This window comes from Betta splendens, chromosome 12, assembly GCF_900634795.4.
Source record: "Betta splendens chromosome 12, fBetSpl5.4, whole genome shotgun sequence".
Classification (NCBI taxonomy): Eukaryota; Metazoa; Chordata; class Actinopteri; order Anabantiformes; family Osphronemidae; genus Betta; species Betta splendens.
The window spans coordinates 11,730,384-11,752,976 of NC_040892.2; the positions used below are offsets into that span (position 1 = coordinate 11,730,384).

Here is a 22,593-nt window from a genome sequence, read left to right on the forward strand (position 1 = left end):
CACTAATTATATTCCGCTTCACAGGGGAACGTGTTTCCACACAGCGAGGTCACTTTTTACAGCACAAGCTCTACTTTGTTCAGCTAATTGTGGTGTCATTTAGTCTCAAACTATGACAGCTCCCATGTGAGACGCTGCGTGTTAATCACACCGGGTTGCTGAACTTTTCTCCATGTGTTTCCACACTATGGCATTAAAGGAAGCGGAGCCACGGACGAGGAGGAGGAGGAGGAGGAGCAGGTGGAAGGAGGAGGTGATGATCCTGACGTGGACGGAGTCTCACAACAACCCTCAACAAAGTTGATCCGTGTTAAACTGTGTCACGGGGCCAAGTGTGTTATTACGGGAGGGCCAACTAACCCCCCCCCCCCCCCCCCCCCTCCCTCCTGTTCTGCTTCTCTTTGGGGGAGGTCTCTCCTCCCATCCTTTCAACTACACCGGGCGCAGGAGAGCGCGTGTCACTTCATAGCTTCATTCTGCAGCCAATGTGTCCTGAACCAAAGAAGCGCCAGCAAAGCTCCGGCACCGTTCATCCTGCTTCACAGCCCTGCGGACGATTGAGGAGCAAACGGCTCAGACAGGTACGAGACACCTTCCTGCTTTTCGTGGGACTGTGAGTTTCTGCTCTAACAGACTGTGTTACTTCAGTCTAGTAACGTGTGCTGTGAGTCGTCTGGCTTCGTATAAGCAGAGGAAAGGGTAGAAGCAGAGCTACAGTAGTAGTAGTGGAATATTATGATGCATTAACTATTGATCTAGAGATCAACCTTCTTCTGCTGATGGAGTTTTAGGATCTTTAGGATCTAGGTCTTTGTATCTATACGTTAAGTTAAGTTAAGTTAAGTTAAGTTAAGTTAAGTTAAGTTAAGTTAAGTTAAGTTAAGTTAACTTAAGTTAAGTTAACTTAAGTTAGAGATTTAAAGCGAGTCCGTCCACTGAGATGATGCTTGATGTGGAGCCTGCTGTTTTTGTTGCTTGTTGGAGCAGGATGCAGCGTTTCAGGGAAGGCGTCCATATCCGCGCCATGAAGGCCAAGAGGAAAGTGGAGGAGATCTCTAAAGAAGACGTCCAGACGTTCTTCAAGAAGAACGCCTTCGTGCTCTTCACGGTTGGGGCCGTCATCGTAGGTGTGTGTCTCTCAGCTGAACCGGCTTTGGCTCCGTAAGTGGTGACGCGTTCAGGGACGCCTTTGCTCTGTGTGCAGGTGTCGTCCTGGGATTTGCACTGCGGCCCTATAAGATGAGCTACCGTGAGGTGAAGTACTTCTCCTTCCCTGGGGAGCTGCTGATGAGGATGCTGCAGATGCTGGTTCTGCCGCTGCTGGTTTCCAGCCTAATAACAGGTTCTGTCGCTCATCAGTCCGTTCATGTCTGCTCGTACATGAAGCGTGGATGGAGAGCGGCATTTAGCCATTGCCCTGAAGCGCTGATGGAACTAAACCACAGCGTCATACCTGCAAAACAGAATAATAAACCTTTATTTGTCATATGTCACAATGAAACTCTGCATTTAGCGCATCCCCTCAAGGACACACCTGGACTAGAACGGGACCAAGAACCTGCACTCTAAAACAACGACAAACAAAAAACATAACATAACATTCAACTCGCTAAATTCAAATATCGCATTTAACAAATGATTAAGATTTTTTTTTATATTTTAAGGATTGAACATTTCAACTGTAGAATAGTTGAACTACAGCAGTGTGTCCTCTGTGAGCAGCATGTCCACCGCATGTGGTTTTTCTCCAGACAACGGATTAAGAAGTGTTGGATCTCACCTGGACACGGAGTTAGATAGAAAGAAGGGGTGAATGGTAGATGAATCCTATGAAGCCAGAGAGATGCTCCTGTTAGCCAAGAGAAAGCCGCACTGTCCAGATCCACAGATCAGGAAGGAATGAATGGAAAAGAGCTGGGAAGCAGCGTCATGGGGAGCTTAAACAGCCTGAGCGCCCCAGACAGGTAGAACTGACTAAAACAACAGGTGGCTCTTTACCCAGTGGAGATCAGACACTGGGTTCAGCAGGTAAGCAAACTGGCTGAACTGGTGCAGCGACACAGGGAACGTGATGCAATGAGGTTCGTTTGGTGCGAGGTGGGATCACGATGGACGATGAATCAAGACCCTCTGGATGTTGAGACGCGCTGAACAGAAACCAGAACCCTGGAGACAAGTAGAACGGTCCTCATGAGGCTCTGGGCAACAAGACTTCATTCATTGTCAACGTGTAACGACTCCATGGTGGGAACACTGGTTCCCAGTGAGTAACGACCTGAACCTGAGGCTGATCAAACTTAGATCAAGGGTTATAAGTTGAACAGTTGGGTTCATTACAAAGAATCCTGGAACCAAAACACTAGAGAGGACATAACTGCAGAACCAATGTGACCACATGAAGCAGGAACTCTGAGGTAAAAGCTGAAAGTGTGACTCAGCAGTTTCTGACCAGCGTTTAGGCCGAACCTGCGCATACGCAATCCACCTGCCACACTTAGAAATAATATCTCTTTGTGACAAACACAGTGACAGGAAGTGGAGCCTCACTGTCCTTCCTCTGTCCTGCAGGAATGGCAGCGTTGGACAGCAAAGCCTCAGGGAAGATGGGCGTGAGAGCTGTGATTTATTACATGACCACCACCTTCATCGCCGTGTTCGTCGGCATCATCATCGTTCTCATCATCCACCCGGGAAAAGGCTCCAAGGAGGAGTTTGGAAAGCAGCAGACCATCGAGCAAGTCAGTCCAGCGGACGCCTTCCTGGACCTGATCAGGTATGATGTAGGACGGAGGCGCCGGTGGACAGTCAGCTCCCGGGTCGGGTTTTTACCAACCACTGCCTTTCTCGTTTCAGAAACATGTTTCCTCCAAACCTGGTCCAAGCGTGCACTCAGCAGGTGAGCAGTCACCAGATGGAGAGAAATGAGGATAGAAAACTTGAGTCAGGCCCGGGTCAGGCCCAGTCCAGGCCCGGGTCAGGCCCAGGTCAGACCTGGTCAAACCATGCACTCAGCAGGTGAGCAGTCACCAGGATAAAGAGAAATTACTGTAGGATAGAAAAACCTGAGTCAGATTTGGGTCAGGCCCGGGTCTGAAGAAGACCCAGGTTAGACCTGAACCCATCAGACCAGAATAGTTCCAACCACTGACACAAGCTTGAGCCCAGGTCCCCCCCTGTCTCCCTGCTCTCACCTGACACTCTCACACTATCTCAGTCTTTCTCAACAGCTGAGTTCCAGCAGATGTACCAAATGCCACAGAACCTGTGGTTATCACAAATACGAATCCTTGTCTGGTCGTGGAGCTGAAGTCCTTCTGTCGTCCTCCAGTTCAAAACCAAATACTCCAAGCGGTTGGTCCACGAGGCCGTGACGGTGAACGACACCGCGTCCAACTCCACCAACGGCACCCAGGAGGCGGTGGAGGCGGTGGAGGCGACGCGGGAGGAGGTGATCCCGGTGCCGGGTCAGGTGACCGGGGTCAACGCCCTGGGCCTGGTGGTGTTCTCCATGTGCTTCGGCCTGATCATCGGCAGCATGAAGGAGCAGGGCCAGCTGCTGAGGGACTTCTTCGACAGCCTCAACGAAGCCATCATGCGCCTGGTGGCCATCATCATGTGGTAGGACGCGACTCGCCGCCGCCGCCGCTCGGCCGCTGGGCGTCCTCTCAGCGCGTCTCTCTCCCTGCAGGTACGCTCCCATCGGCATCCTCTTCCTCATCGCCGGGAAGATCGTGGAGATGGAGGACCTGACCCAGATGGGGGGCCAGCTGGGCATGTACACCATCACCGTCATCATCGGCCTGCTGATCCACGCCGTCCTCATCCTGCCCACGCTCTACTTCGTCATCACGCGGCAGAACCCGTTCATCTTCATCGCTGGGCTCCTGCAGGCTCTGATCACGGCTCTGGGAACCTCGTCCAGGTTGGTCGTTAGACGCTCAGTCCACACAGCGGCAGATTAAGGAGGATCCACCAGCGGCGCTGAAGGGATTTCACGCTGAGTTGAAGTGTGGCTAATTCTTCAGTGGGTGTTTATAGCAGTAACATCCTTCACTGATCGATATCACTGATGCTCGGCTCAGCGATGCTTAGATAAACCAACACTGGGGTTGTTTATTCAGGGCGAATCCTTTTTTTTAAGTGTAGAATCTTTTTAATTATAAAATTAAAGAGATATAAATGAATTAAAATTACTAACAGTCAACAACATCAACCAATGTAAACTTTCCTACATAAAACAGTCTCCATATTGGCTTTAAAAGAGTCCAGGTTCTGTTTGGCTCTGAGCTGGACAGAAGGCTGGGTCCCCTGGTACTGGGCCTGGTGGAGGGGACTTGACCCTCATGACCTAAGGGTGCGGTTCGTTTTTGAATGTCCTTGGCAGGGATCCCACCAAACAGACCATTAAAGCAGTGATGCCTTGAGGAGATAACATGCAGGTTTCCCTGCATCTGGGAGGCTTAGGAGGGGGCGGAGCTTGGTAGAATGATGTCACACACGGGTGTTTTATGTGTTCAGAGGTCCAGAGCACTGCTGTAGTGTTCTATTGTTGCTTATTGTCCAATAAAAGGCCGTAGCAGTGTGACGGCCACACGCTCCGCCCTGGGGCCCGTGCACTGATCCGCTTCCTGCTTCCCTCCCGGCAGCTCGGCCACTCTGCCCGTCACCTTCAAATGTCTGGAAGAAAACAACCGGATCGACAAGCGGATCACGCGCTTCGTGCTGCCTGTGGGCGCCACCATCAACATGGACGGAACCGCCCTGTACGAGGCCCTGGCGGCCATCTTCATCGCTCAGGTCAACAACATGGAGATGAACTTTGGTCAGATCATCACTATCAGGTACCAGAACATTATGATCAAATGACCTGAAGGCCCAGAGCGCGTCTGACCCGCCTCTGCCTCCCTGTCACACTAGCATCACAGCAACCGCAGCCAGTATCGGAGCAGCTGGGATCCCTCAGGCCGGCCTGGTCACCATGGTGATTGTCCTCACATCCGTTGGACTCCCCACGGATGACATCACGCTCATCATTGCAGTCGACTGGTTCCTGTGAGTAGTTTAATGGACCCTAAATGTTCAGTGAAGGGCTGAAAGTCAACATAACCCGCTGACACACTTCCCGTCGCTCCCCGGAGTCGCACTCTACATCCGTATTCAATATTGTTGCAGTGAGTTTTAACATAGAAACATAATTAGTTTCCCAAATTAATAATTTCAATTAGAAATTCCTCACGAACTGGGGTAATAAGACACACTCTCCGTAAGTAGGATGGATGAGCGTCTGAGCTGGAGCACAAACCTCGACCCACATCCATCACCTCATTAGAAACAGTCTGGTGTCTCTGATGCTGCACCAACATTATCCATGAACCCGTAGCATCAGTCGCTTTATCAAAACTCAGTGAAAAGAAAGGCACCAATAGAGGTCTGTTCTGCTCCATGCTCTCGCCTAGGGACCGTCTGCGCACCACCACCAATGTTCTGGGGGACTCCATCGGAGCGGGGATCGTGGAGTTCCTGTCTCGACACGAGCTTCGCAGCAGAGACGTGGAGATGGGAAACTCGGTGCTGGAGGAGAAGGAGCGCAAGAAGCCGTACAAGCTCATCTCTCAAGACAGCGATTTTGAAAATGACAAGCACGCTCACAGTGAGACCAACATGTAGTTCAAGCGTGTGCCGCGAACAGAGTCCCAGACCCGCCGCTAACGGGTCCACCCGGGTCCAGCCCTTACGATAAGCGTGTCTGTGTTTTTATTGGGGCTTTTAGGCACTTTTTGTATGTTTACTACTTTATTTAAAATCCCCCCATGTGTAGACGCCGCAGAGAAGTGAGGTCCGACTTTAACGGAGCGTGGTTTAAGTCCAGCTCTTCACAGTTATGAAGTACGTTATAATAAGTGTGAGCTCCACTCGTGTGCGAGCCTTCAAATGTCGAGTGTGTGGCACCGGGTTCAGCAGCATTTCTCACTCACTAGATGCGAGATGGGTGTTTCATCGTGTAGCTGGTTTTATTATAACATGGATGAAATAAACTCGAGTCTCCTGCTGTCCATCGTTGTCCTCAATGTGCCTCGATATTGTTCTACTGTAACTCAAATTGTATTTAGGTTCACAGTGAGGTGATTAGACCTGTCTAGACCCGAGTCCATGACCCGACCCATGACTGAACCCATGACTGAATCTATGACCTGACCTATGATTCGACCCATGACCCATGACTGGATTTGTGACCCATGACCCGACTTGTGACCGACCCATAACCGGACCCATGACCGGACCTATGACCTGACCTATGATGACCTATGATCCGACTCATGACCCATGTCTGGATTAATGGAGTCGAACTAACTGAGGGTCTCACAAAGCCTTTTCCACTCTAGCAGCGTTCACTCAGCTGACAGATTCAGCCTCTTATCTGCACTAACAGCCTGAAAATCTCTGTCTGGGTCTGATCTTTTTGAAAATGACATCAAACCGCTGAATGTTTGAAGTCTGAGGTCACACTGTGAAATTACTAATGGAGATAAAGAGATCAGTCCAGTGATGATAAATAAGTAGAAGTCAAGGATCAGTTTATCTAGAGATTAATGCAGGTCATTGAGCTGATTCGATATCTGGGAATAATAAAGTAAAGGTTACAATCAAGTCATGTGCTGTCAAACACATAATGACAGATGATAAAATAATAATAAAATAAATACCATATATCTACAGTAACAGGAGACAGTGGGAAGTTATTTAAACACCAAAGTGGGGTGTATTTATTACTATGAAGTACAGATATATTTATAACTATATTATTAAGCCTAAAGCACCGATTAGCCACCGGTGCAGGTGAAGCTGATGGTCAGACACTCAGATTTTTACCACACCACATCCTCATTTAGTAGCATCAGTCGGGTTCACGCCTTCGTTTCTATTCCTGCTCCCAGAACCGACAGCTGTTTATGGAACGATGCAGTGGTTTAAGTGGTACCAACAAGCAAAAATAAATGTGAAAGTGCTTAAAGTCACTATGTGTTGTGGAGGCACAATGTGCTGAGATTCATAATGTTTAAGGCCTTTCAATCTTAGCAGCAATGATATAATGTTGTTCTTGGAGTGGACGTGACTAACGGGACCCAGATAAAGCAGAACAGAACCAGGACCTGGGTCGTAATGCAGTGGACCCAGCAGCCACTGTATGAACACACTTGTCTTGTTGGGTCAGTGTGCTCGTTTGGTCCTGTTTGAACCTGAAATAGCTGGCTAGTTCAGCTGATTCATTTATTTATAAACTGAACGCAGCTCCTTGTGTTTGGATGAGAACAACGCGTCCTTTGTGCTCCACCAAATCACCAAAGCAAATCCCTAAAGTGGTGAAACCTTCTGTGTTCATGGCAATAAAGGTTCTGATTCTGACTGTGATGAGTTAAACGGCAACTATGTTAAAGTGACGATGTGACCAAACGTTAGAATGATTCTGCCGCAGCCGGATTTGAACCCTCTGTTCGGGCCTTTTCCCCACAGACAGTGGCTCTTTGACACCGGGAGGTGGCGATAAGCGGCCCGTCGCCGGGAACGGCATCCAGCGAGTGAGAGCGCGTCTCTGACCCAGCAACATGTCGTCGTCCGGCGGAGACCTGGGCCGCGCGCTCTGCGTCGTCACCGGCGCGTCCCGAGGCTTCGGCCGGGCCGTCGCCGTGGACCTGTCCCGGCTGGTTCGGCCGGGCTCGGTGCTCGTCCTGGTGGCCCGGTCCGTCGACGATCTGCGGGCTTTGCAGGCGGAGCTGGCCCGGCCGGAGGCAGGCGGAACCGGGCTGACGGTGAAGTGCGTGGAGGCAGATCTGGCGCAGACGGACGGAGTGGAGAGAGCCGTGAAGGCGTCGGAGGAGGCGGCGGCGGCGGCGGAGATCGAGCACATGGTTCTGGTGAACAACGCAGGTGAGGCAGAACCGAGTCAATAGCGACAGATGTCTGAGGCGACGACGGGGTCACAAACGTGGTTCTGCTGACAGACTCAGAACTGTCATTTCACACCTTTTACTTCTACTTCGGGATATTTCAACTTGAAGTTTAATGCATGATATGAGCAAACGTTCCCAGCAGCTTTAGAGAAAAAAAAAATCTTTTTTAATTATTTCTTATTTTTATATTTCATATCGTTTAAATATTTACAGTAACTTAAATAAACCACAGAGGATTCAGACTTGTGTAATAACATCATTTACTACATGTGTTATTACAACGTTATAACCCATCTGATGAAACCCGCTCCACCCTGTGCTCCAGCTTCCCTGGGGGACGTGTCCCGCTGCGCCCAGAGCTTCACCCGCATGGCCGAGGTGGACTCCTACCTGTCCTTCAACGTGAGCTCGGCCCTGTGCCTCACCGCCCGGCTGCTGCAGGCGTTCCCGCGGCGCCCGGGGCTGCGGCGCACCGTGGTCAACGTGTCCTCGCTGTGCGCCGTGCAGCCCTACCCCACCTGGGTGCTGTACTGCTCCGGCAAAGCTGCCCGGGACATGATGTTCAGGGTGCTGGCGGAAGAGGAGCCCGACATCCGCGTGCTCAGCTACGCACCAGGTGAGGAGGAACAGCTGGCCAACAGCTGGATAATGATGAGCTCATTTGGGCTGAGTGACATTAGTGTCCGTCCGCCTCCTCTGTGTTGAATCAGGGCCTTTGGACACGGCCATGCAAACGGAGGCCAGGTCCACGACAGCTGATCCCAAGATGAAGCAGATGATTTCAGACCTGTTTGCTCAGGGGCGGCTTCTGAGCTGCGAGGAGTCCTCTGCCAAGCTGATGAAGCTGCTGCTGGAGGACAAGTTCACGTCAGGATCTCACGTCGACATCTACGACGTTTAGACGCGGCCGCCGAGCCGTTTCACGTGCCTTCTTGAAATTGTGATTCCGTATGATGACATATAAGTGTTTTAATGTGATGGTCAAATCACAGACGTAATGTCTGCTGGTCAGTGTTTACATTCAGAACATTCCAAAGCAAAGGGTCATTTCCTGTGACTGACAGATGGAACGACATGATGACTGTTGAGCTGCTGTTTGTTGTCTGGTGGTCGCTCCAGATTACAGTATCTCATGGTCTGAATGACCAGAGCTGCTGCTGTGGTGTGAAGGAACTTCTATTGTAAACAACCCACTTCAAAGATGGTGCTGAGAAGCAGCGAGGGACAGGAAGCCATGTGTCAAACCTGGTTCCATCTACAGTGCAACTGAACTGTACATTCAGAAATAAAAGCAAAACTGATTCCACCTGAGGCGTCTGAGGTTTTGTGACTCCACCGTTTGTTTTGCTGAATGGAGGGAAGTTTGCTTTCCTGGTTTTCCTCCTCATGTGGCCCAGGCACCAGGACTGATGGGCCTCCATGCGTGTGTGATGGATCCACTGAGCTCAGGAGACGACGTCGCCTCCAGAACTCCAGCGTCACACACAGGTTGCGGTTTGTGTCGTGTCCTGGTCACCGGAGGCTGATGATGTGTGTCGGGGCCTCAGATGACACTTCCTCTGTGATTCTGACCCCACGTGACCTGTGATCGTCCTGACAGCATCATGGTGTCAGGTCAAACTGGTGCTTGGTCCTCACACCTGATTCCCTGCAGCGACTGAACATGGTCACTGCTGAAGTACAGAAACTAAACGTTCTGAATATGTTTTATGAAGCCTCTGGGTGAAGGATGGGCTGCAGACTCAGTGCTGTCTTCATAGAGTCGTAGGTTGGTGTTGACACACAGACGCTGTTTAAGCAGCTTGTGTCCCTGACAGACAGACGCAGCTGCCACGGACCAAAATACCAAATGAGGAATGAGCCCAAAGAAGGGACGGCGCCCACGGCCTCAGCTCCCCCCATCCAGCTCTGGTCTCCCAGTGCCGCTGCTGGGAGACGTCATGGACGTATTTTTGGCTGCAGCAGGAGTTGGGTTAAAGGCAGAGTGACTTTGTGCAGCTCCTCATCCTGAGCCGCCTCCTTCCTGAGCCTGGGCTTGCGTTCGCGATGACTCTAGGGAACATGGAGAGCGTTGTTCTGTTTGATGCCGGGGCCAAAGGTCGAGGCCTAAAGGCCAAGAAGGAGCTGAGTCCCGGGGAAGTGGTGTTTGCTGAGCCCAGCTTCGCGGCTGTGGTCTTTGACAGGTGAGACAGACCTCCTGCTGGGATCCATGGGGTTCAGGTGTCTTCTCTGACCTCGGGGCGTCTGTGCAGGTTGGACTGTGTGTTAATGTGCTCAGTGACCACACATTTGTAGTTACGGAACCACGCTTTTATGTCGAGCTATAGCATTTGATGCTCTGGTGATTTCAGTGCATGCATAGAGAAGATCCTAATCGGTGGGAACCTCCAAAGCCTTGTAGCAACATCTGTGCTTTATAAAGCTGCAGCATTTAAATCAGGAGCCGGACGAAGAGCAGTAGGAGTCAGAACCACTGTACCTGTTTACCCTGAAGGTTTCATGCAGAGTCCAACTGCAGATCAGTGTGTTTGTTTTCACTATCTGAGCTACTTCACTGACTGCTGCTGCTGTGAGACATGTAGACATTATAGAATTACAGGCTTAAGTTCTGCAGGGTTCTTTGCTTGGTCCGGTCCTGTTCAGTCTGTACTAGGTGATATTATTAGAAAACTCTAAATAAACTTTCATTGCTCATATATTCAAAACTAATTAATTCATATTCAAACTTAAAGACATCAAATACTGGATGTGCCAATACCAAATACCTACAGTCCAGACTGTTTCCTGTAGTTACTGTAGATGACATGAAGTAGCTTCAGGTTCTGGTGAGGAACTTTGGTGGCATCTTTGACCAACATCTCTCCTTTACATATGTTTGAAATTATCATTGTTTCATTTCTACATATAAAATAGAAGGCAAATACTATCTAATTTCCAACATGTGCCTCATGGTTGCTGCCCCTGTGGCATCTCATCCAGACGTTTGTACTTCTGGCTGCTCTGTGCTTGAATGTGAAGCTGTATAAGAGCCAGTAGCCACTAGTAAGACCATCGACCTAATTTAGATGTGTGCTGGTGCTCACATGGTTCCATCCTTGTGTAGATGGACCTTAGGGTGACGCTAAACCCGAGGCCGATGATCCTCAGCCAGAGTTTAAAAGCATGTGTTGGCCTGTGTTTGTTCACCGACCTTTGGACGAGCAGCGCAGTGTTTACACACGGCAGCGTGTTCATGTCTCCTCTCATCCAGACACTGCACAGATCTGCAGCCAGAGCTAAACAGAGTGTGTAACTAAGCATCCAGCTGATGGATGACGTGATCGGGGTCTGCCACACCTGAGGAAATACAGCTTTGCATTCAGACAGCCAATAGGCCTTTAACCATGTTTGTGGTTGGTTAGTGGTCACTAATGAGTCCTACAGGTAAAGGCCTCACTTTACGTCTTGCAGTAAAGGGCATGTGATTCCTTCAAACATTGTGGTCTGGGCTTGTCCTCGGCTCTAAGGCTGGTGATGCATCTTTACCTGATCCTGTAACTCATCAGGCTGCAGACAGAGTCCACATATATTGGCTCATGTAATAAATGCCCTCGTGTGGAGGGACAGTAACCCGGACAGTGTTGAGGAACTCTCCTGCCACAACGAGGCTGAAGTCAGCGTTACACAGTGATGCTCTGAGGTTTTTTTTCTGCAGGCTGCGATGGTTCATCCCATGTTCACCCTCACATGGTGGAAAAAATCCTTTAAGTCAGAGCTTTGCAGTGTTTGGACAAATGTCCAACAGAGCTCTCTAATGGCTCATGACTGCTGATTAATGGCTGGTGACTGACGGTTGGGGACTGATTACTGGTGACTGGTCTTTGTCCATTAGGAGACAGAGCTTTATGCTACAGTTTACCTCCACCTGAAGCCAAACTCTGCAAGCTCCAGCTCAGCTGTTCTTTTGAAATGTTTGGAATTGAATCTCAGGTAATAAACGTCAGTGGTCTGTTGAGCAGGTGTTGCGCTATCGACGTTTTTACTACAATCGCCTAAATTGCAGTGCATTGACTGCGCTGCACTGCATTGGTCACCACCTGCCAACACCAAGTCAAATTCCTCGTCCTCGCTCTACAGGACCTGGCAATAAAGGTTTTCTGATTCTGATTCTGGTCATTTGTCCTAAAACACAAATTAAGATCAAATCTTTAAACACATTTATTAAATCTAGTACACATGTAACAAACCTTGAGGTTAAGTTTGACTCTAATCTGCACAAATGCATTGTTCCACCTTTAAAACTTCAGATTTTCCTCTTTTCTCACCCAGTCAATATATATATTAGTCTCTGTATAAACACTCAAAGCAATCACACAATGATTAGATTCCATACTGACACTAACACTGCTGCACATCTGACCCTACGCAGCCCCTCCTTGTCATTCATTCACCACTGATTATTCTCTGGGTGCTTACGTTTGTCTGTCTAATCCCTCCGTCTGTCAGTTTGGCCACTCAGGTTTGCCACAGCTGTTTCCGGCAGAAGGCCAACTTGCACAGATGTGCTCAGTGCAAGTTTGCCCACTACTGCGACCGTACGTGCCAGACTGCATGCTGGGAGGAACACAAGCAGGAATGTGCAGCCATCAAGAAGATCATCACTGCGCCGAGCCAGAGCGTCCGGTAGGCGACAGTGGTCAGTGAATGCACCACAGCAGATGTTTGTGTTGAGGTGTTCTCTCCGTGTGTCCAGTCTGGCAGCTCGTGTGCTGTGGCGCATACACAGGAGCACGGGCCTGGCGTCGGACACTCAGCTGATCCCGGTGGACCAGCTGGAGGACCACGTGGCCGACATGTCCCACGACGACCGCGAGCGGCTCAGGACCGACGTGTACGGTTTCCTGGAGTACTGGTCCTGTGGGAGGAAGCAACACTCCGTCGACTACATCTCCAAGATCTTTGGCATCGTTAGGACACGTTCTTCTTCTGTCAGGCTTCTGTGGGCAGCTTTAAAGGTCCCCTGTTATGCACCTTTACAGCCCTTAGGTTTCTGTTTGGGGTGGATGTAGGACTTCAGACGTGCCCCCTGAGTCTACAGAGCGTTCAGACTCAGCTCAGCTAAAAGCATAATATGGGACCTTTAAACAGCCTGAGCGAATACATACACCTCCTACGACGTGTCCCCTTCACTTTGCCTCCGTCCTGTGTCCCTGCAGATCCAGTGCAACGCCTTCACGCTCAGCGACCAGAGAGGCCTGCGGGCTGTTGGGATGGGGCTCTTCCCCAACCTCTGCCTGGTCAACCATGACTGCTGGCCCAACTGCACTGTCATCCTCAACCACGGCAAGTAGGTGTTGGAACTGTGGGAAGCGAAGGGTTCACCTGTGATTGTACATTCATAGCACTTCCACCCAGTTTCTGTTTTTCTGTGCGATGTAATGAATTAAAGGCAGGAGCTCCTGGTTTTATGTGAACTGCCTTTGTTTTGCAGTCAGTCGGCTGTGAGCGCTGCCTTCCACTCTCAGAGCAGGTACGTGTTACTCTGCGTTCAGCAGAGGAGCCGACGCCTTCGTGGACGGATGCATTGTGTTCACTGCGTTTGCGGGTCTCCAGGATTGAGCTGCGAGCCCTGGGGAGGATCCCAGAGGGCGAGGAGCTGACCGTCGCCTACGTGGACTTTCTGGACCTGTCTGCTGAACGCAGGAAGAAGCTGAAGGAGCGATTCTTCTTCGAGTGCGCCTGCCAGCACTGCAGCCAGCACACGAGGGACGACCTGATGATGGCCGCTGCAGACAGCAAAGTGAGTGCGCTGCAGTAAAGACATGAGGTGCGGCACAGGCGGCTGATTGGTTCCTCTTTGTGTCCTCAGCCCGCGGCCGACAAGGTGAAGGAGGTGACGGCCTTCAGCAAAGAGTGTCTGGAGAGGATTGAGAAGTGTCGCATTAACGGGAACTACCACGAGGTACAAACCCAAACCTCAACGTGTCTGTGGTTCTGCTGACTGAAGCGTGCATGAGCGTGGAGGCCCGATCCCCAGTCTGACGGAGTTCATGCACGTTAACTAGGCGCCTCCTGGGTGTAATGACGCACCGATCCACTAGGTGGAGCAGTGGTCAGTGACAGCGAAACCTTTTATAATGACAGGAAAGAAGCGAGAGGGAGCTTATCTGATCTGAGAGCAGCACAGACAGAAGATGGTACAAGATGAGGTTTGCTCAGACAAAGCAGAGACGTGATGTTCTCCATCTGTCCTCTGTCAGGTGGTGAAGCTGTGCCACGAATGCCTGGAGAAGCAGGAGAACGTCCTGGCCGACACTCACCTGTACAAGCTGCGTGTGCTCAGCGTGGCCAGCGAGGCGCTCTCGTACCTGAGGTCCTTCACGGAGGCCGCAGGCTACGCCCACAGGATGGTGGAGGGATACAGGTGAGCTCAACACCGGCAACCATCATCTCCATGCGTTAACAGATAATTGCTCTTTATTAATAATTTACAGATTATAATGTTTAATGCGTTAAAGAACAATCAGGCTTGTAGGATGAGATGATATTTGTTTGTCTGGATCTCCAGGTTTGGAAATGCTTGGATTTCATTCATCTGATGGTTTTACTGCATCTCCTGAGTCGTTCCTCCTGGTTCTTTATTTCCTCCACTCTGTGTTTCTACTGTGGCGGACTCTGGTCTTGTATCATTAATATTTTATTCCCTGATCCAGGTTTAAAACATTCCAGCCTGCAGTTGACTGAGCATCCGCATCCTCACTTGACCAGAGGTGCTTAATGAAGGTTAAAGTAACCAGTCTAGTGTATAAACCTTTTTTGAGGTTTGGGATCTGATCAATAAATAAACCTTGGGTACATGAACATATGGATCTGAACCCCGAACAGAACAGGATCCAGGTATTTCTGATGGAATCATCATCATGCTATAAATATAAACATAGCAAATAACTACATGTACACTTATCTGTATGTAGCTACATCTTAAGGCTTCAAGTGGGATTCGTGCTTTAAGATAACTGTTGTGAATTCATGCCATAAAAATAAAATTGAATTAAATTGAATCATCATCATCACCATAATATTAATTATATTCTTCATCATAATTTAACAGAATAACACCCCACCAGCAGTCGACCATGTGCTCATCCTCTGCTTATTGTTGGCTGATGTTCTTTGCGGTGGTCTGGGGTGTTGTGTTCACTGGACTCTGCAGAGGCGTAATCAGGCTGACGTCCATCATGGACAACACATGACCTCTGACCAGGTCAACAAAGACTGCATGTCTAGTTGTTTGACTTGCGGCCATGGAGTGGACAGGGAATCATGAATTCAGTGATTGAGGCGCATTCTAACTTGACAACGTCACCACCGTTATCATTATCAGGTAGAGACTCATTCAGTGTCCCGCTCTACAGGAAGCTGTACCACCCAAACAACGCCCAGCTGGGCATGGCCACGATGCGTGCAGGCGTCACCCACTGGCACGCCGGCCAGATTGAGGAGGGCCACAGCCTGATCTGCCAGGCCTACGGCCTCCTCATGGTCACCCACGGCCCCAACCACTCCATCACCAAGGACCTGGAGGTGCGTGACGCCACACTTCACTCTCAATCTGTTCCAACAGCAGCTGATCACGCTTCCTCCTTCCCCCAGTCCATCCGTGCGCAGACGGAGCTGGAGCTGAAGATGTTCAGGCAGGATGAGGACGCCTACCACACCATGAGGGAGGCGGCGTTCCAGAAGCAGCCGATCGCTTGCAGCATCTCTGCTGAAGAGTCCAAAGGCTCCATACGCAAGCTGTGATCATCCTCACCGGCACAGAACAGGCCATAACTGATGCAGAACCTGTCGCTGCACCAGTTATGGCGTGTGGATGTATTTACAGTGTCTACAATACATAGAGACGTGCTGAGTTCATTGTCTTTTCTGTCTTATGTGTTTCCAGCTAATGTTCAGAGCAGCAAACGCACCCATCGCACATGAAGTCATGTGTCTGTATATCGATCAATCCAATGAGAAGTAAATGGTGGAAAAGTTCACAAGGGAGGATAGAGACAACACAAAACCAGGTCCACTCGTGGTGCCGTAAGCAGACGGAACACAGGCTGAAATGCTGACCCAAACTGAACAGAACTTTACCTTTAATACAACGCAGAGCAGTTTATAGACAGTGGGTATAAAGTGAGCAATCAGCTAGGCCAGTTCAAACATTAAAATACTTTCATTAAAAGCTCATTTCCTATTAAAATATTCCACTTCACAAAAAAGGAAAATGAAGATCAAACATATACAAACTGTATAAAAAGATGCAAACAGATGCTGTGATCCCTGAGAACCCAGTCATGTCCTGTAAATGGCATCTGCATAGAGGTCAAAGGTCGCGACACAGTGTTTTATTGCTTTAGCAGAAAACGCAACCTCCCTATTTTTGCTGTTTCCCTTCATCTATTTTGCGCTATTAGTGTTAACAGTCCTCAACAAGAGTGTTTGGAAATTATTCGAATGTCAAATCAAACCCAATCAAATAAAGCTTCAAACGAGCAGCGATGACGTTTGTCACAGTTGCACCGACTGCAACTGTACTGTACATTAGTGTTCTTCAGCAGCGGGTGGAACATTTTAATTCCAAAACCACTGAATGACAGACGAAGCCTCACTGGACAACACAGAGCTCGGTACTGGACCGGCCGCTCTCTCCCGCCTCTTCACCGTCTCTTGGACTCGTGCTGAGCTCGTCGCGATGCCCGTCGCTCTCCAGACTCTGCCTCAGCTCCATCAGCAGCTCTTTGCCGTCACTCGCTGGCAGGTTTCCCAGGTAGTACTGAGGGGCCAGCTCCACCAGCCTGTAGCGGACAGAACATGGTCAATGGTGACAAGGGGGAAAGCGTTCTGGGGTCTGTGCCCTGTTATATTCAGTCAAACATAAATTGGTGGCTGGTGCCTGGCTCAATGTCTAAGGATGTCTAATCTCTTGCTCTAGTTTTATAATGCAGCACAGACATAGTAAACCAAGCTAGTGTCCGCTTAACCCACTCTGCTCCTTGACTCACATATGAGGATGGACGTCGGAAGCGATGCAGATGCAGTTATCACGGGAGATGGTGAACTCGTGGTAGAGGACCCAGCTGGGCGGGCTGGGCCGAGGCTGGCGACACCGGTACGAGGAGAAGGGATGCAGGTGAGCCACGTGGCGGTGGGTCAGCAGGAGGTAGTTACCGGAGCCGTCCACGTCGTGAGCCACCTGGGGAAATGTCACGGGAAAGAGAAGATTGAACATCAATACACATTTGTTACAGTAGTTTCAGTATGACATACACCACGCCGCTAGTATAGAAAAGCCAAGGCCTTACTTTGAGGAAGAAGCCTGAGATGAGAGCGCGCTTGATGTTGGTGCAGTTGTCTTGGCATCCGAACGCCGGTGGGGAAACCGGAAGCTCTATCCGCTGCAGCACCTCCAGCAGCTCAGCCCTGATCACCACAGCCAGACGGAGGGAGGCGTGACTGAGGGAGTGGGTGGAGCACCAGGCCTCGTCCTGGTTATCTACAGGTAAATGCCATGATACGGACTTAAAACCCGGGGCTGCTGCAGAGGAGGATGATGCTGCTGCTGCTGACTCTCAGGACTAAGACTCTTTACATTAACATGATTATGTTGATGCTTTAGACCTCGCTATGATTCATCATTTAGCTCCTTACGCTTCATGAAGGCGTTGTATATGTTGATGAGCGTCATGTGGTCGCCTTCACTGTGCATCAGAGGCTGCCAGTGCGTGACGGCATCGTCCACTCTGCTCGGATCTGCCACCGCGAAGCAAGAAGGAGCTGCCACGGAGAAGGTTCACAGAACTCTGAGCTATGATTGCATTAAATGCACACATCAAACGGTGAAGCGGGACGTTTCTTACCAGTGAGCATGGCAGCTATAGTGAGCAGCTCATCGACACAGTCGTACTCACAGGCAGCGATCAGAGCCTTAGCCAGCGACGGCTGCAGGGGCAGCTCTGACATTATGATTCCCACCTCTGATAGGTTGCCGTCATCATCCAGTGCTGCCAGGTAGTCCAGGTCCTCCAGCGCCTGCATCAGAGCCTCGGGAGCTGGAAAAGGGGAACACAGCCGATCAGCCGCCGCTCTGTGGCCCACATGGGCCAGTACCGTGACGTGAGGCGCAGCAGCCTGTTCCCTTCTGCCTGAACTAAACCCTCAGAGGTCTGCTGGCTGGTACCTGGTCTGTCCAGAAACTTGCACTGCCCCATGTCGGCGATGTCCAGCCTCTTGAGCAGCAGCACCAAGTGGCTGAGGTTTTCCTCCGTGACGCGAGGACACGGAGCCTCGGCCATCCCATCATACAGCGATTGGGGGTACAGACGAAGACACAGCCCTAGAGATGGACAAGAAACCACGGGTCGTATCCAGGTCCAGGAACATGAAGACGTCCCAGAAGCACGCGGGGACGTGACCTTTGACCCACCTGGAAGCTGGCTGTTTACCCTCTGAGCTCGCATGTCAGCCTGCAGTTTGCTTATCGTCCTCAGCACCTGCGAGTTTGCTCGCACTTGTGGGTTGTAAACCTGAGGTAGAATAAGGTGAATTTGAATGTGTCCCTGTGAGTAATTCAGTCCGAAGCAATGATGAACCTACTGTATGGAGTTGACGGCCTGTGTCTATGACATAGCGGACGGCTGGTAGGGAGAAGGACGCCTCTGCCAACGCATCAGTGAGGATGACCCTCCTCCGGACCCCTGGGCCTTCAGCCGCCACAGCAGAGCTCCCGTCCCCATCGCTGGAGCTGCAGGTCTCCTTCAGGGCAGCAGCCTCAGGGTCAGACTCATAAACCCGCTGAGTCAGCGCGCCCAGCCCTGCGTGCAGGGGGAGGACCCTGAGGGAACCCAGCTGAGGACTCAGAGTCAGCCTCTCCTTCTCCAGCAGGGCGGCACATCCGTCTATCTCCTGCATGAAACAGAGACGCGTGTTACAGTGCGGCAGGGTCAACGCAGAGACACACCCATGACTGACTGCACGTCCGGGACCAGGTGATGTTTACACAGAGGGAGTCGGTGTGGACTCGGCTCATTGTTCTCCGTGGTGAGGCTGAAGTGTCCCAGATTCAGCCTCAAGACAAAGGTGGGACAGACTGGTTGGACCCGTTTGATTTGTCAGACATGAGATGAGGTTCCTACCCTGAAGACATCTACACCCACTGCTTAGGCTCGGTCGTTTAATACCCAAAACATGAAACCACCAAATATAATGTCCAGTAATAAAACTCTACCGAAACAGCAGAATGTCATTAGAGACTTTGCATTTAGTGGTCGGTGTGTGTGTGTCTGATCCAGTGTGTACATCTGTACCTGGGCACTGGCCAAGAACACCATCACATCTCCGTCCTCGTCTCTTCTGTGCAGGTCCAACACCACACGACAAGCGGCGGCCACGGGTTCCCCTCCAGACGGCACCTCCCTGTAGACCGTCTCCACCGCCCTCCGCTCCTTCAGCTCCTGGTGGCCGCTTGTGGGATCGTGGTCGTCCAGGCTCAGGTGAGGGACGGAGGGTCCGAGGAAGGCAGCGAGGCCGGGGGCCAGCGCGGGGTACGCGAGCAGAACCACCCGGAAGTTGTCGGGCCTCTGGAGGCAGACGTCGCACAGCAGCCCGAGGAGCACGTCGGAGGCCACGGTGCGCTCCTGAAGCTCGTCCAACACCACCACGCCGTAGTGGTGAAGCAGAGGGTCCGACATCATTTCCTCCAGCAGCAGGGCGTCACTGACGAACCTGGACCAGGCAGGAAGCACTCAGTTACAGCTCGCTGTGAACGTGAGGAGGTGTCTATAAAAAAATCTATAATCTCTATGGGAATTGAAGCCAAGTCATTAAACCTTTTGTTTTATATTGGTTTAAATATTTATGAGCCAATAAAATTATGGGTCACCTTTAAAAATACACCTTTAGCCAGTGTCATATTTCAGATTTATCTGTGTTACCAGATGTGAGCCCCTGTCTCTACTCGCTCTCACCTGAGCAGGGTGTCAGGTGTGCAGCTGTCGTCGTGCGCCACCCGGTAGCCCACCTCCAGACCCAGGCTCAGGTCCATTTCATCGGCCACACGCAGAGCCAGACTCACCGCTGCCACCGAATGGGGCTGAGAACAACACACCAGGCCCTGCGAGAACTCGAAGGACGAGGCGTACTCCACGCACCACTGAGGGACCTGAGGGACGACAGCACACGGCGGCAGTCATCGCTGCTGATCCTCATGTCTGGATGTCTTCTAAAACATCTGAGGAACATCACTAAACCAGGAGCCTCCTCTGTCAGAGTGATGCTGAACCCTGACTCCATCATTACTTCCCTCCAGGCTGGACCACTGGAACTCCCTACTCAGTTTGAGTCTGAGTCAGAGTCTGACTGGACTCAGGAACAGAGATCACATTTCTGCTCCACCTGCTTCTCTGCATCTCCTCACATCAAAGCTCCTAATGATCAGCTCCATCCTGTTCCAGACCTCATAGTCCCTCATGCTTCTTTCCCAGAGCTGCTCTACTGGTGGCTCTAGAGGTTCCACAGGTTGGGTGGAGGCAGAGCCTACAGCTACCGAGCTCCTCTGTGGAACCATCTCCTACTTTAGGACCAGGGTTCTTCCATTAAAGGGACTTTCTCCTCTCTGCTGCTGCTGGTACATGTAGATGGACTGGTCAGCTTCTCTACGGCTTTTTTGCTTCTCAGACCTTTCTGTACTTAGCAAAGTGCCTGTTGTTAGTTGGCACAATATAAAGTGATTTTAAACTATTATTATGATCCAGGTAACATTGTTTGTATTATATTTTACTTTAGCCACTTGATGGCAGAACATCATGAAAACACAGATTTAACAAGGTTCATTATTCATTCATTCAAGGCTCATCATTGGTACAATCATATTAACTTTAACAGACAGAGGTGATGTTACTGTATCAAACTTTCAGGATGACTCTGTTGTTTGTGGTGCTGAGTCCTGGTCCCGCGGGCCTCTGCCTACCTGGGTGCTCTTCCCGGCGCCGCTGGGTCCACTGAGCAGCACCATGCTGTGGCTCTCGAGGTGCTCCAGCAGACGCCGCCTCAGGCTCCACACGGGCAGCTGCTGCCGCTCCTCCAGCAGCGTGTAGTAGCGCGAGGAGAAGGGCAGCCCATCGTACGGGTTCACTTCCAGGTCTCCCAGCTCGTCCTCCTCGCCTCTCCCTGCATCCGCCTCGTTGTCGAACTCCCCCGACAGGAGGGAAGACACCGACGCCGAGTCGAGGGCTGCTGAGGGCTGCAGGGGAGCCCAGTGGGAGAGGGACGCGCCGGGCTTTGCTGGTGGTGGAGATGACATCATCACAGTACGCTGGGTTACCTGGAAACAGGAGGAAGGAGTCCAATTAAAACCAAGCCCAATAGACAAGGGTGCTCTGGTGAAGGGAGCAGATTGTAGCATTTCAGGCTACATAGCCACAGTGGTGACACACTGGAGGCTGACGCCACCGGTTCTACGACCATTCAGAGTTTTAGTTACAGTATCTGGATCCGTTTTACACCATATTTGATCCTTTACATAGTTTGCAGCACATACAATGACAGTTGGGAGTCAGGGCCTTAAGCCTGAACTGTGCTTAACTACAGACCAAGGGTCAAAGTCGTCCTACGTATACAATGAATGTTAGGGTCAAAGGTCGTCCTACGTATACAATGAATGTTAGGGTCAAAGGTCGTCCTACGTATGCACTGAATGTTACGTTCATAGCCTCATGCAAACCTGTACAACGTATGGCATCAAATCTGTGGAGTCTGTTCATGGAGAGACCTGAAGGCGTCCTGGTGTGAGAGCACGAGCAGCGTTCATGACGCTGCTGCATGTGACTTAGTGCTGCTGATAAACAAAGCCACACTCAGTGTTTGTGGATGAGTCCTGGAGCAAAACGTTCCCAGCTCAGTTCGTCTCACACTGACACAGAGACGGACCCACATTTGACCGTGTTCAGGTAAAAACCTGAACCTCCAGCTGAACCTGATGCCTCGCCCGGCTCAGGTGAACAACGGTGCTGAGTGAGATAGTGGACCCGGTGGCACCTTTGCCTCACAACCAGAACTGGACTTTTGTCAGGTCCCCGTGGACAAAACAAAGGCTCCCGTCGAGGCCGGCGACTGCGCTCAGGCGCTACCCGATGTGCTATGACGTCATCACCGAAGACACCTGAGCTACCGTAGCCGTGTGTTGCGTTATGCTAAACTCCTAACGCTAGCTCTCATTGCTCATCACGTCACACTAGCAGGACACGGGTACGAGGAAATGAGCAAGGCACACGGGGACGGAGCAGCAAGGAACGGGTCGGGTCGGGACGGGTCCGGCTACCTGTGTGACATGGCGACGCGACGCTCCGCTTACTCCTCGCTGCCTTCAGCCGCAGCTCACACGAGACAAGCGCAGATATTCGCTTTCTGCATCCGCGAGTCTTTATGGCTCTGATTACTTCCTGGTTGCTGACAGTTATAATAGCAGGCGCAGGTGTTGCCTGGTTGCTTTAGCTTCCAGCCGCCATGTTTGGGCGTCGAGCTGTCAAACCTTGTGTTGCATTCACGGCTTCTTGGAAAAGACAAAACTGAGGTTTTGTCTTTAACTAAATTTAGCAAGTATTTATTTGTTATGAATGCATCG

The 22,593-nt window shown here is 50.8% G+C and overlaps 4 protein-coding genes across 4 annotated transcripts; 3 read left to right on the forward strand and 1 right to left on the reverse strand.

The window, feature by feature from the left end:
* Positions 1 to 423: 423 nt before the first annotated feature.
* LOC114866415 (excitatory amino acid transporter 1-like) lies at positions 424 to 6,053 on the forward strand. The gene is made up of 10 exons (XM_029168132.3): positions 424 to 581; positions 988 to 1,127; positions 1,205 to 1,342; positions 2,569 to 2,773; positions 2,854 to 2,896; positions 3,329 to 3,618; positions 3,689 to 3,922; positions 4,647 to 4,841; positions 4,918 to 5,052; positions 5,457 to 6,053. The coding sequence occupies exons 2-10, from the start codon at positions 989 to 991 to the stop codon at positions 5,665 to 5,667; spliced, it is 1,590 nt and encodes a 529-aa protein (XP_029023965.1). The 5' UTR covers positions 424 to 581; position 988; the 3' UTR covers positions 5,668 to 6,053.
* A 1,492-nt stretch (positions 6,054 to 7,545) lies between these two features.
* On the forward strand, positions 7,546 to 9,255 carry spra (sepiapterin reductase a). Its single transcript, XM_029168142.3, has 3 exons — positions 7,546 to 7,926; positions 8,275 to 8,565; positions 8,660 to 9,255. The coding sequence occupies exons 1-3, from the start codon at positions 7,605 to 7,607 to the stop codon at positions 8,848 to 8,850; spliced, it is 804 nt and encodes a 267-aa protein (XP_029023975.1). The 5' UTR covers positions 7,546 to 7,604; the 3' UTR covers positions 8,851 to 9,255.
* A 614-nt stretch (positions 9,256 to 9,869) lies between these two features.
* Positions 9,870 to 15,840, forward strand: smyd1a (SET and MYND domain containing 1a). Its single transcript, XM_029168133.3, has 10 exons — positions 9,870 to 10,132; positions 12,435 to 12,611; positions 12,682 to 12,895; positions 13,145 to 13,275; positions 13,420 to 13,458; positions 13,542 to 13,728; positions 13,798 to 13,890; positions 14,189 to 14,352; positions 15,344 to 15,512; positions 15,582 to 15,840. Exons 1-10 carry the CDS (start codon positions 9,996 to 9,998, stop codon positions 15,729 to 15,731), a joined length of 1,461 nt encoding a protein of 486 aa, XP_029023966.1. The 5' UTR covers positions 9,870 to 9,995; the 3' UTR covers positions 15,732 to 15,840.
* A 212-nt stretch (positions 15,841 to 16,052) lies between these two features.
* dqx1 (DEAQ box RNA-dependent ATPase 1) lies at positions 16,053 to 22,528 on the reverse strand. Its single transcript, XM_029168131.2, has 12 exons — positions 22,291 to 22,528; positions 20,941 to 21,294; positions 19,940 to 20,133; positions 19,280 to 19,697; positions 18,570 to 18,878; positions 18,400 to 18,499; positions 18,154 to 18,309; positions 17,834 to 18,025; positions 17,625 to 17,750; positions 17,279 to 17,469; positions 16,979 to 17,169; positions 16,053 to 16,771 (listed from the first exon to the last, which is right to left on the reverse strand). Exons 2-12 carry the CDS (start codon positions 21,274 to 21,276, stop codon positions 16,582 to 16,584), a joined length of 2,403 nt encoding a protein of 800 aa, XP_029023964.1. The 5' UTR covers positions 21,277 to 21,294; positions 22,291 to 22,528; the 3' UTR covers positions 16,053 to 16,581.
* Positions 22,529 to 22,593: the final 65 nt, after the last annotated feature.

Coding starts and splice junctions, on each gene's coding strand:
- LOC114866415 (XM_029168132.3), top strand. CDS start 989: ATGCAGCGTTTCAGGGAAGGCGTCCATATCCGCGCCATGAAGGCCAAG. Junction 2,774..2,853: donor GCCTTCCTGGACCTGATCAG/GTATGATGTAGG, acceptor TTCTCGTTTCAG/AAACATGTTTCCTCCAAACC. Junction 3,619..3,688: donor CTGGTGGCCATCATCATGTG/GTAGGACGCGAC, acceptor CTCTCCCTGCAG/GTACGCTCCCATCGGCATCC.
- spra (XM_029168142.3), top strand. CDS start 7,605: ATGTCGTCGTCCGGCGGAGACCTGGGCCGCGCGCTCTGCGTCGTCACC. Junction 7,927..8,274: donor GGTTCTGGTGAACAACGCAG/GTGAGGCAGAAC, acceptor CCTGTGCTCCAG/CTTCCCTGGGGGACGTGTCC. Junction 8,566..8,659: donor CGTGCTCAGCTACGCACCAG/GTGAGGAGGAAC, acceptor GTGTTGAATCAG/GGCCTTTGGACACGGCCATG.
- smyd1a (XM_029168133.3), top strand. CDS start 9,996: ATGACTCTAGGGAACATGGAGAGCGTTGTTCTGTTTGATGCCGGGGCC. Junction 13,729..13,797: donor TGGCCGCTGCAGACAGCAAA/GTGAGTGCGCTG, acceptor TTGTGTCCTCAG/CCCGCGGCCGACAAGGTGAA. Junction 15,513..15,581: donor CCATCACCAAGGACCTGGAG/GTGCGTGACGCC, acceptor TCCTTCCCCCAG/TCCATCCGTGCGCAGACGGA.
- dqx1 (XM_029168131.2), bottom strand. CDS start 21,276: ATGATGTCATCTCCACCACCAGCAAAGCCCGGCGCGTCCCTCTCCCAC. Junction 19,698..19,939: donor ACACCTGACACCCTGCTCAG/GTGAGAGCGAGT, acceptor TGCCTGGTCCAG/GTTCGTCAGTGACGCCCTGC. Junction 18,026..18,153: donor CAAGTTTCTGGACAGACCAG/GTACCAGCCAGC, acceptor CCCCTTTTCCAG/CTCCCGAGGCTCTGATGCAG.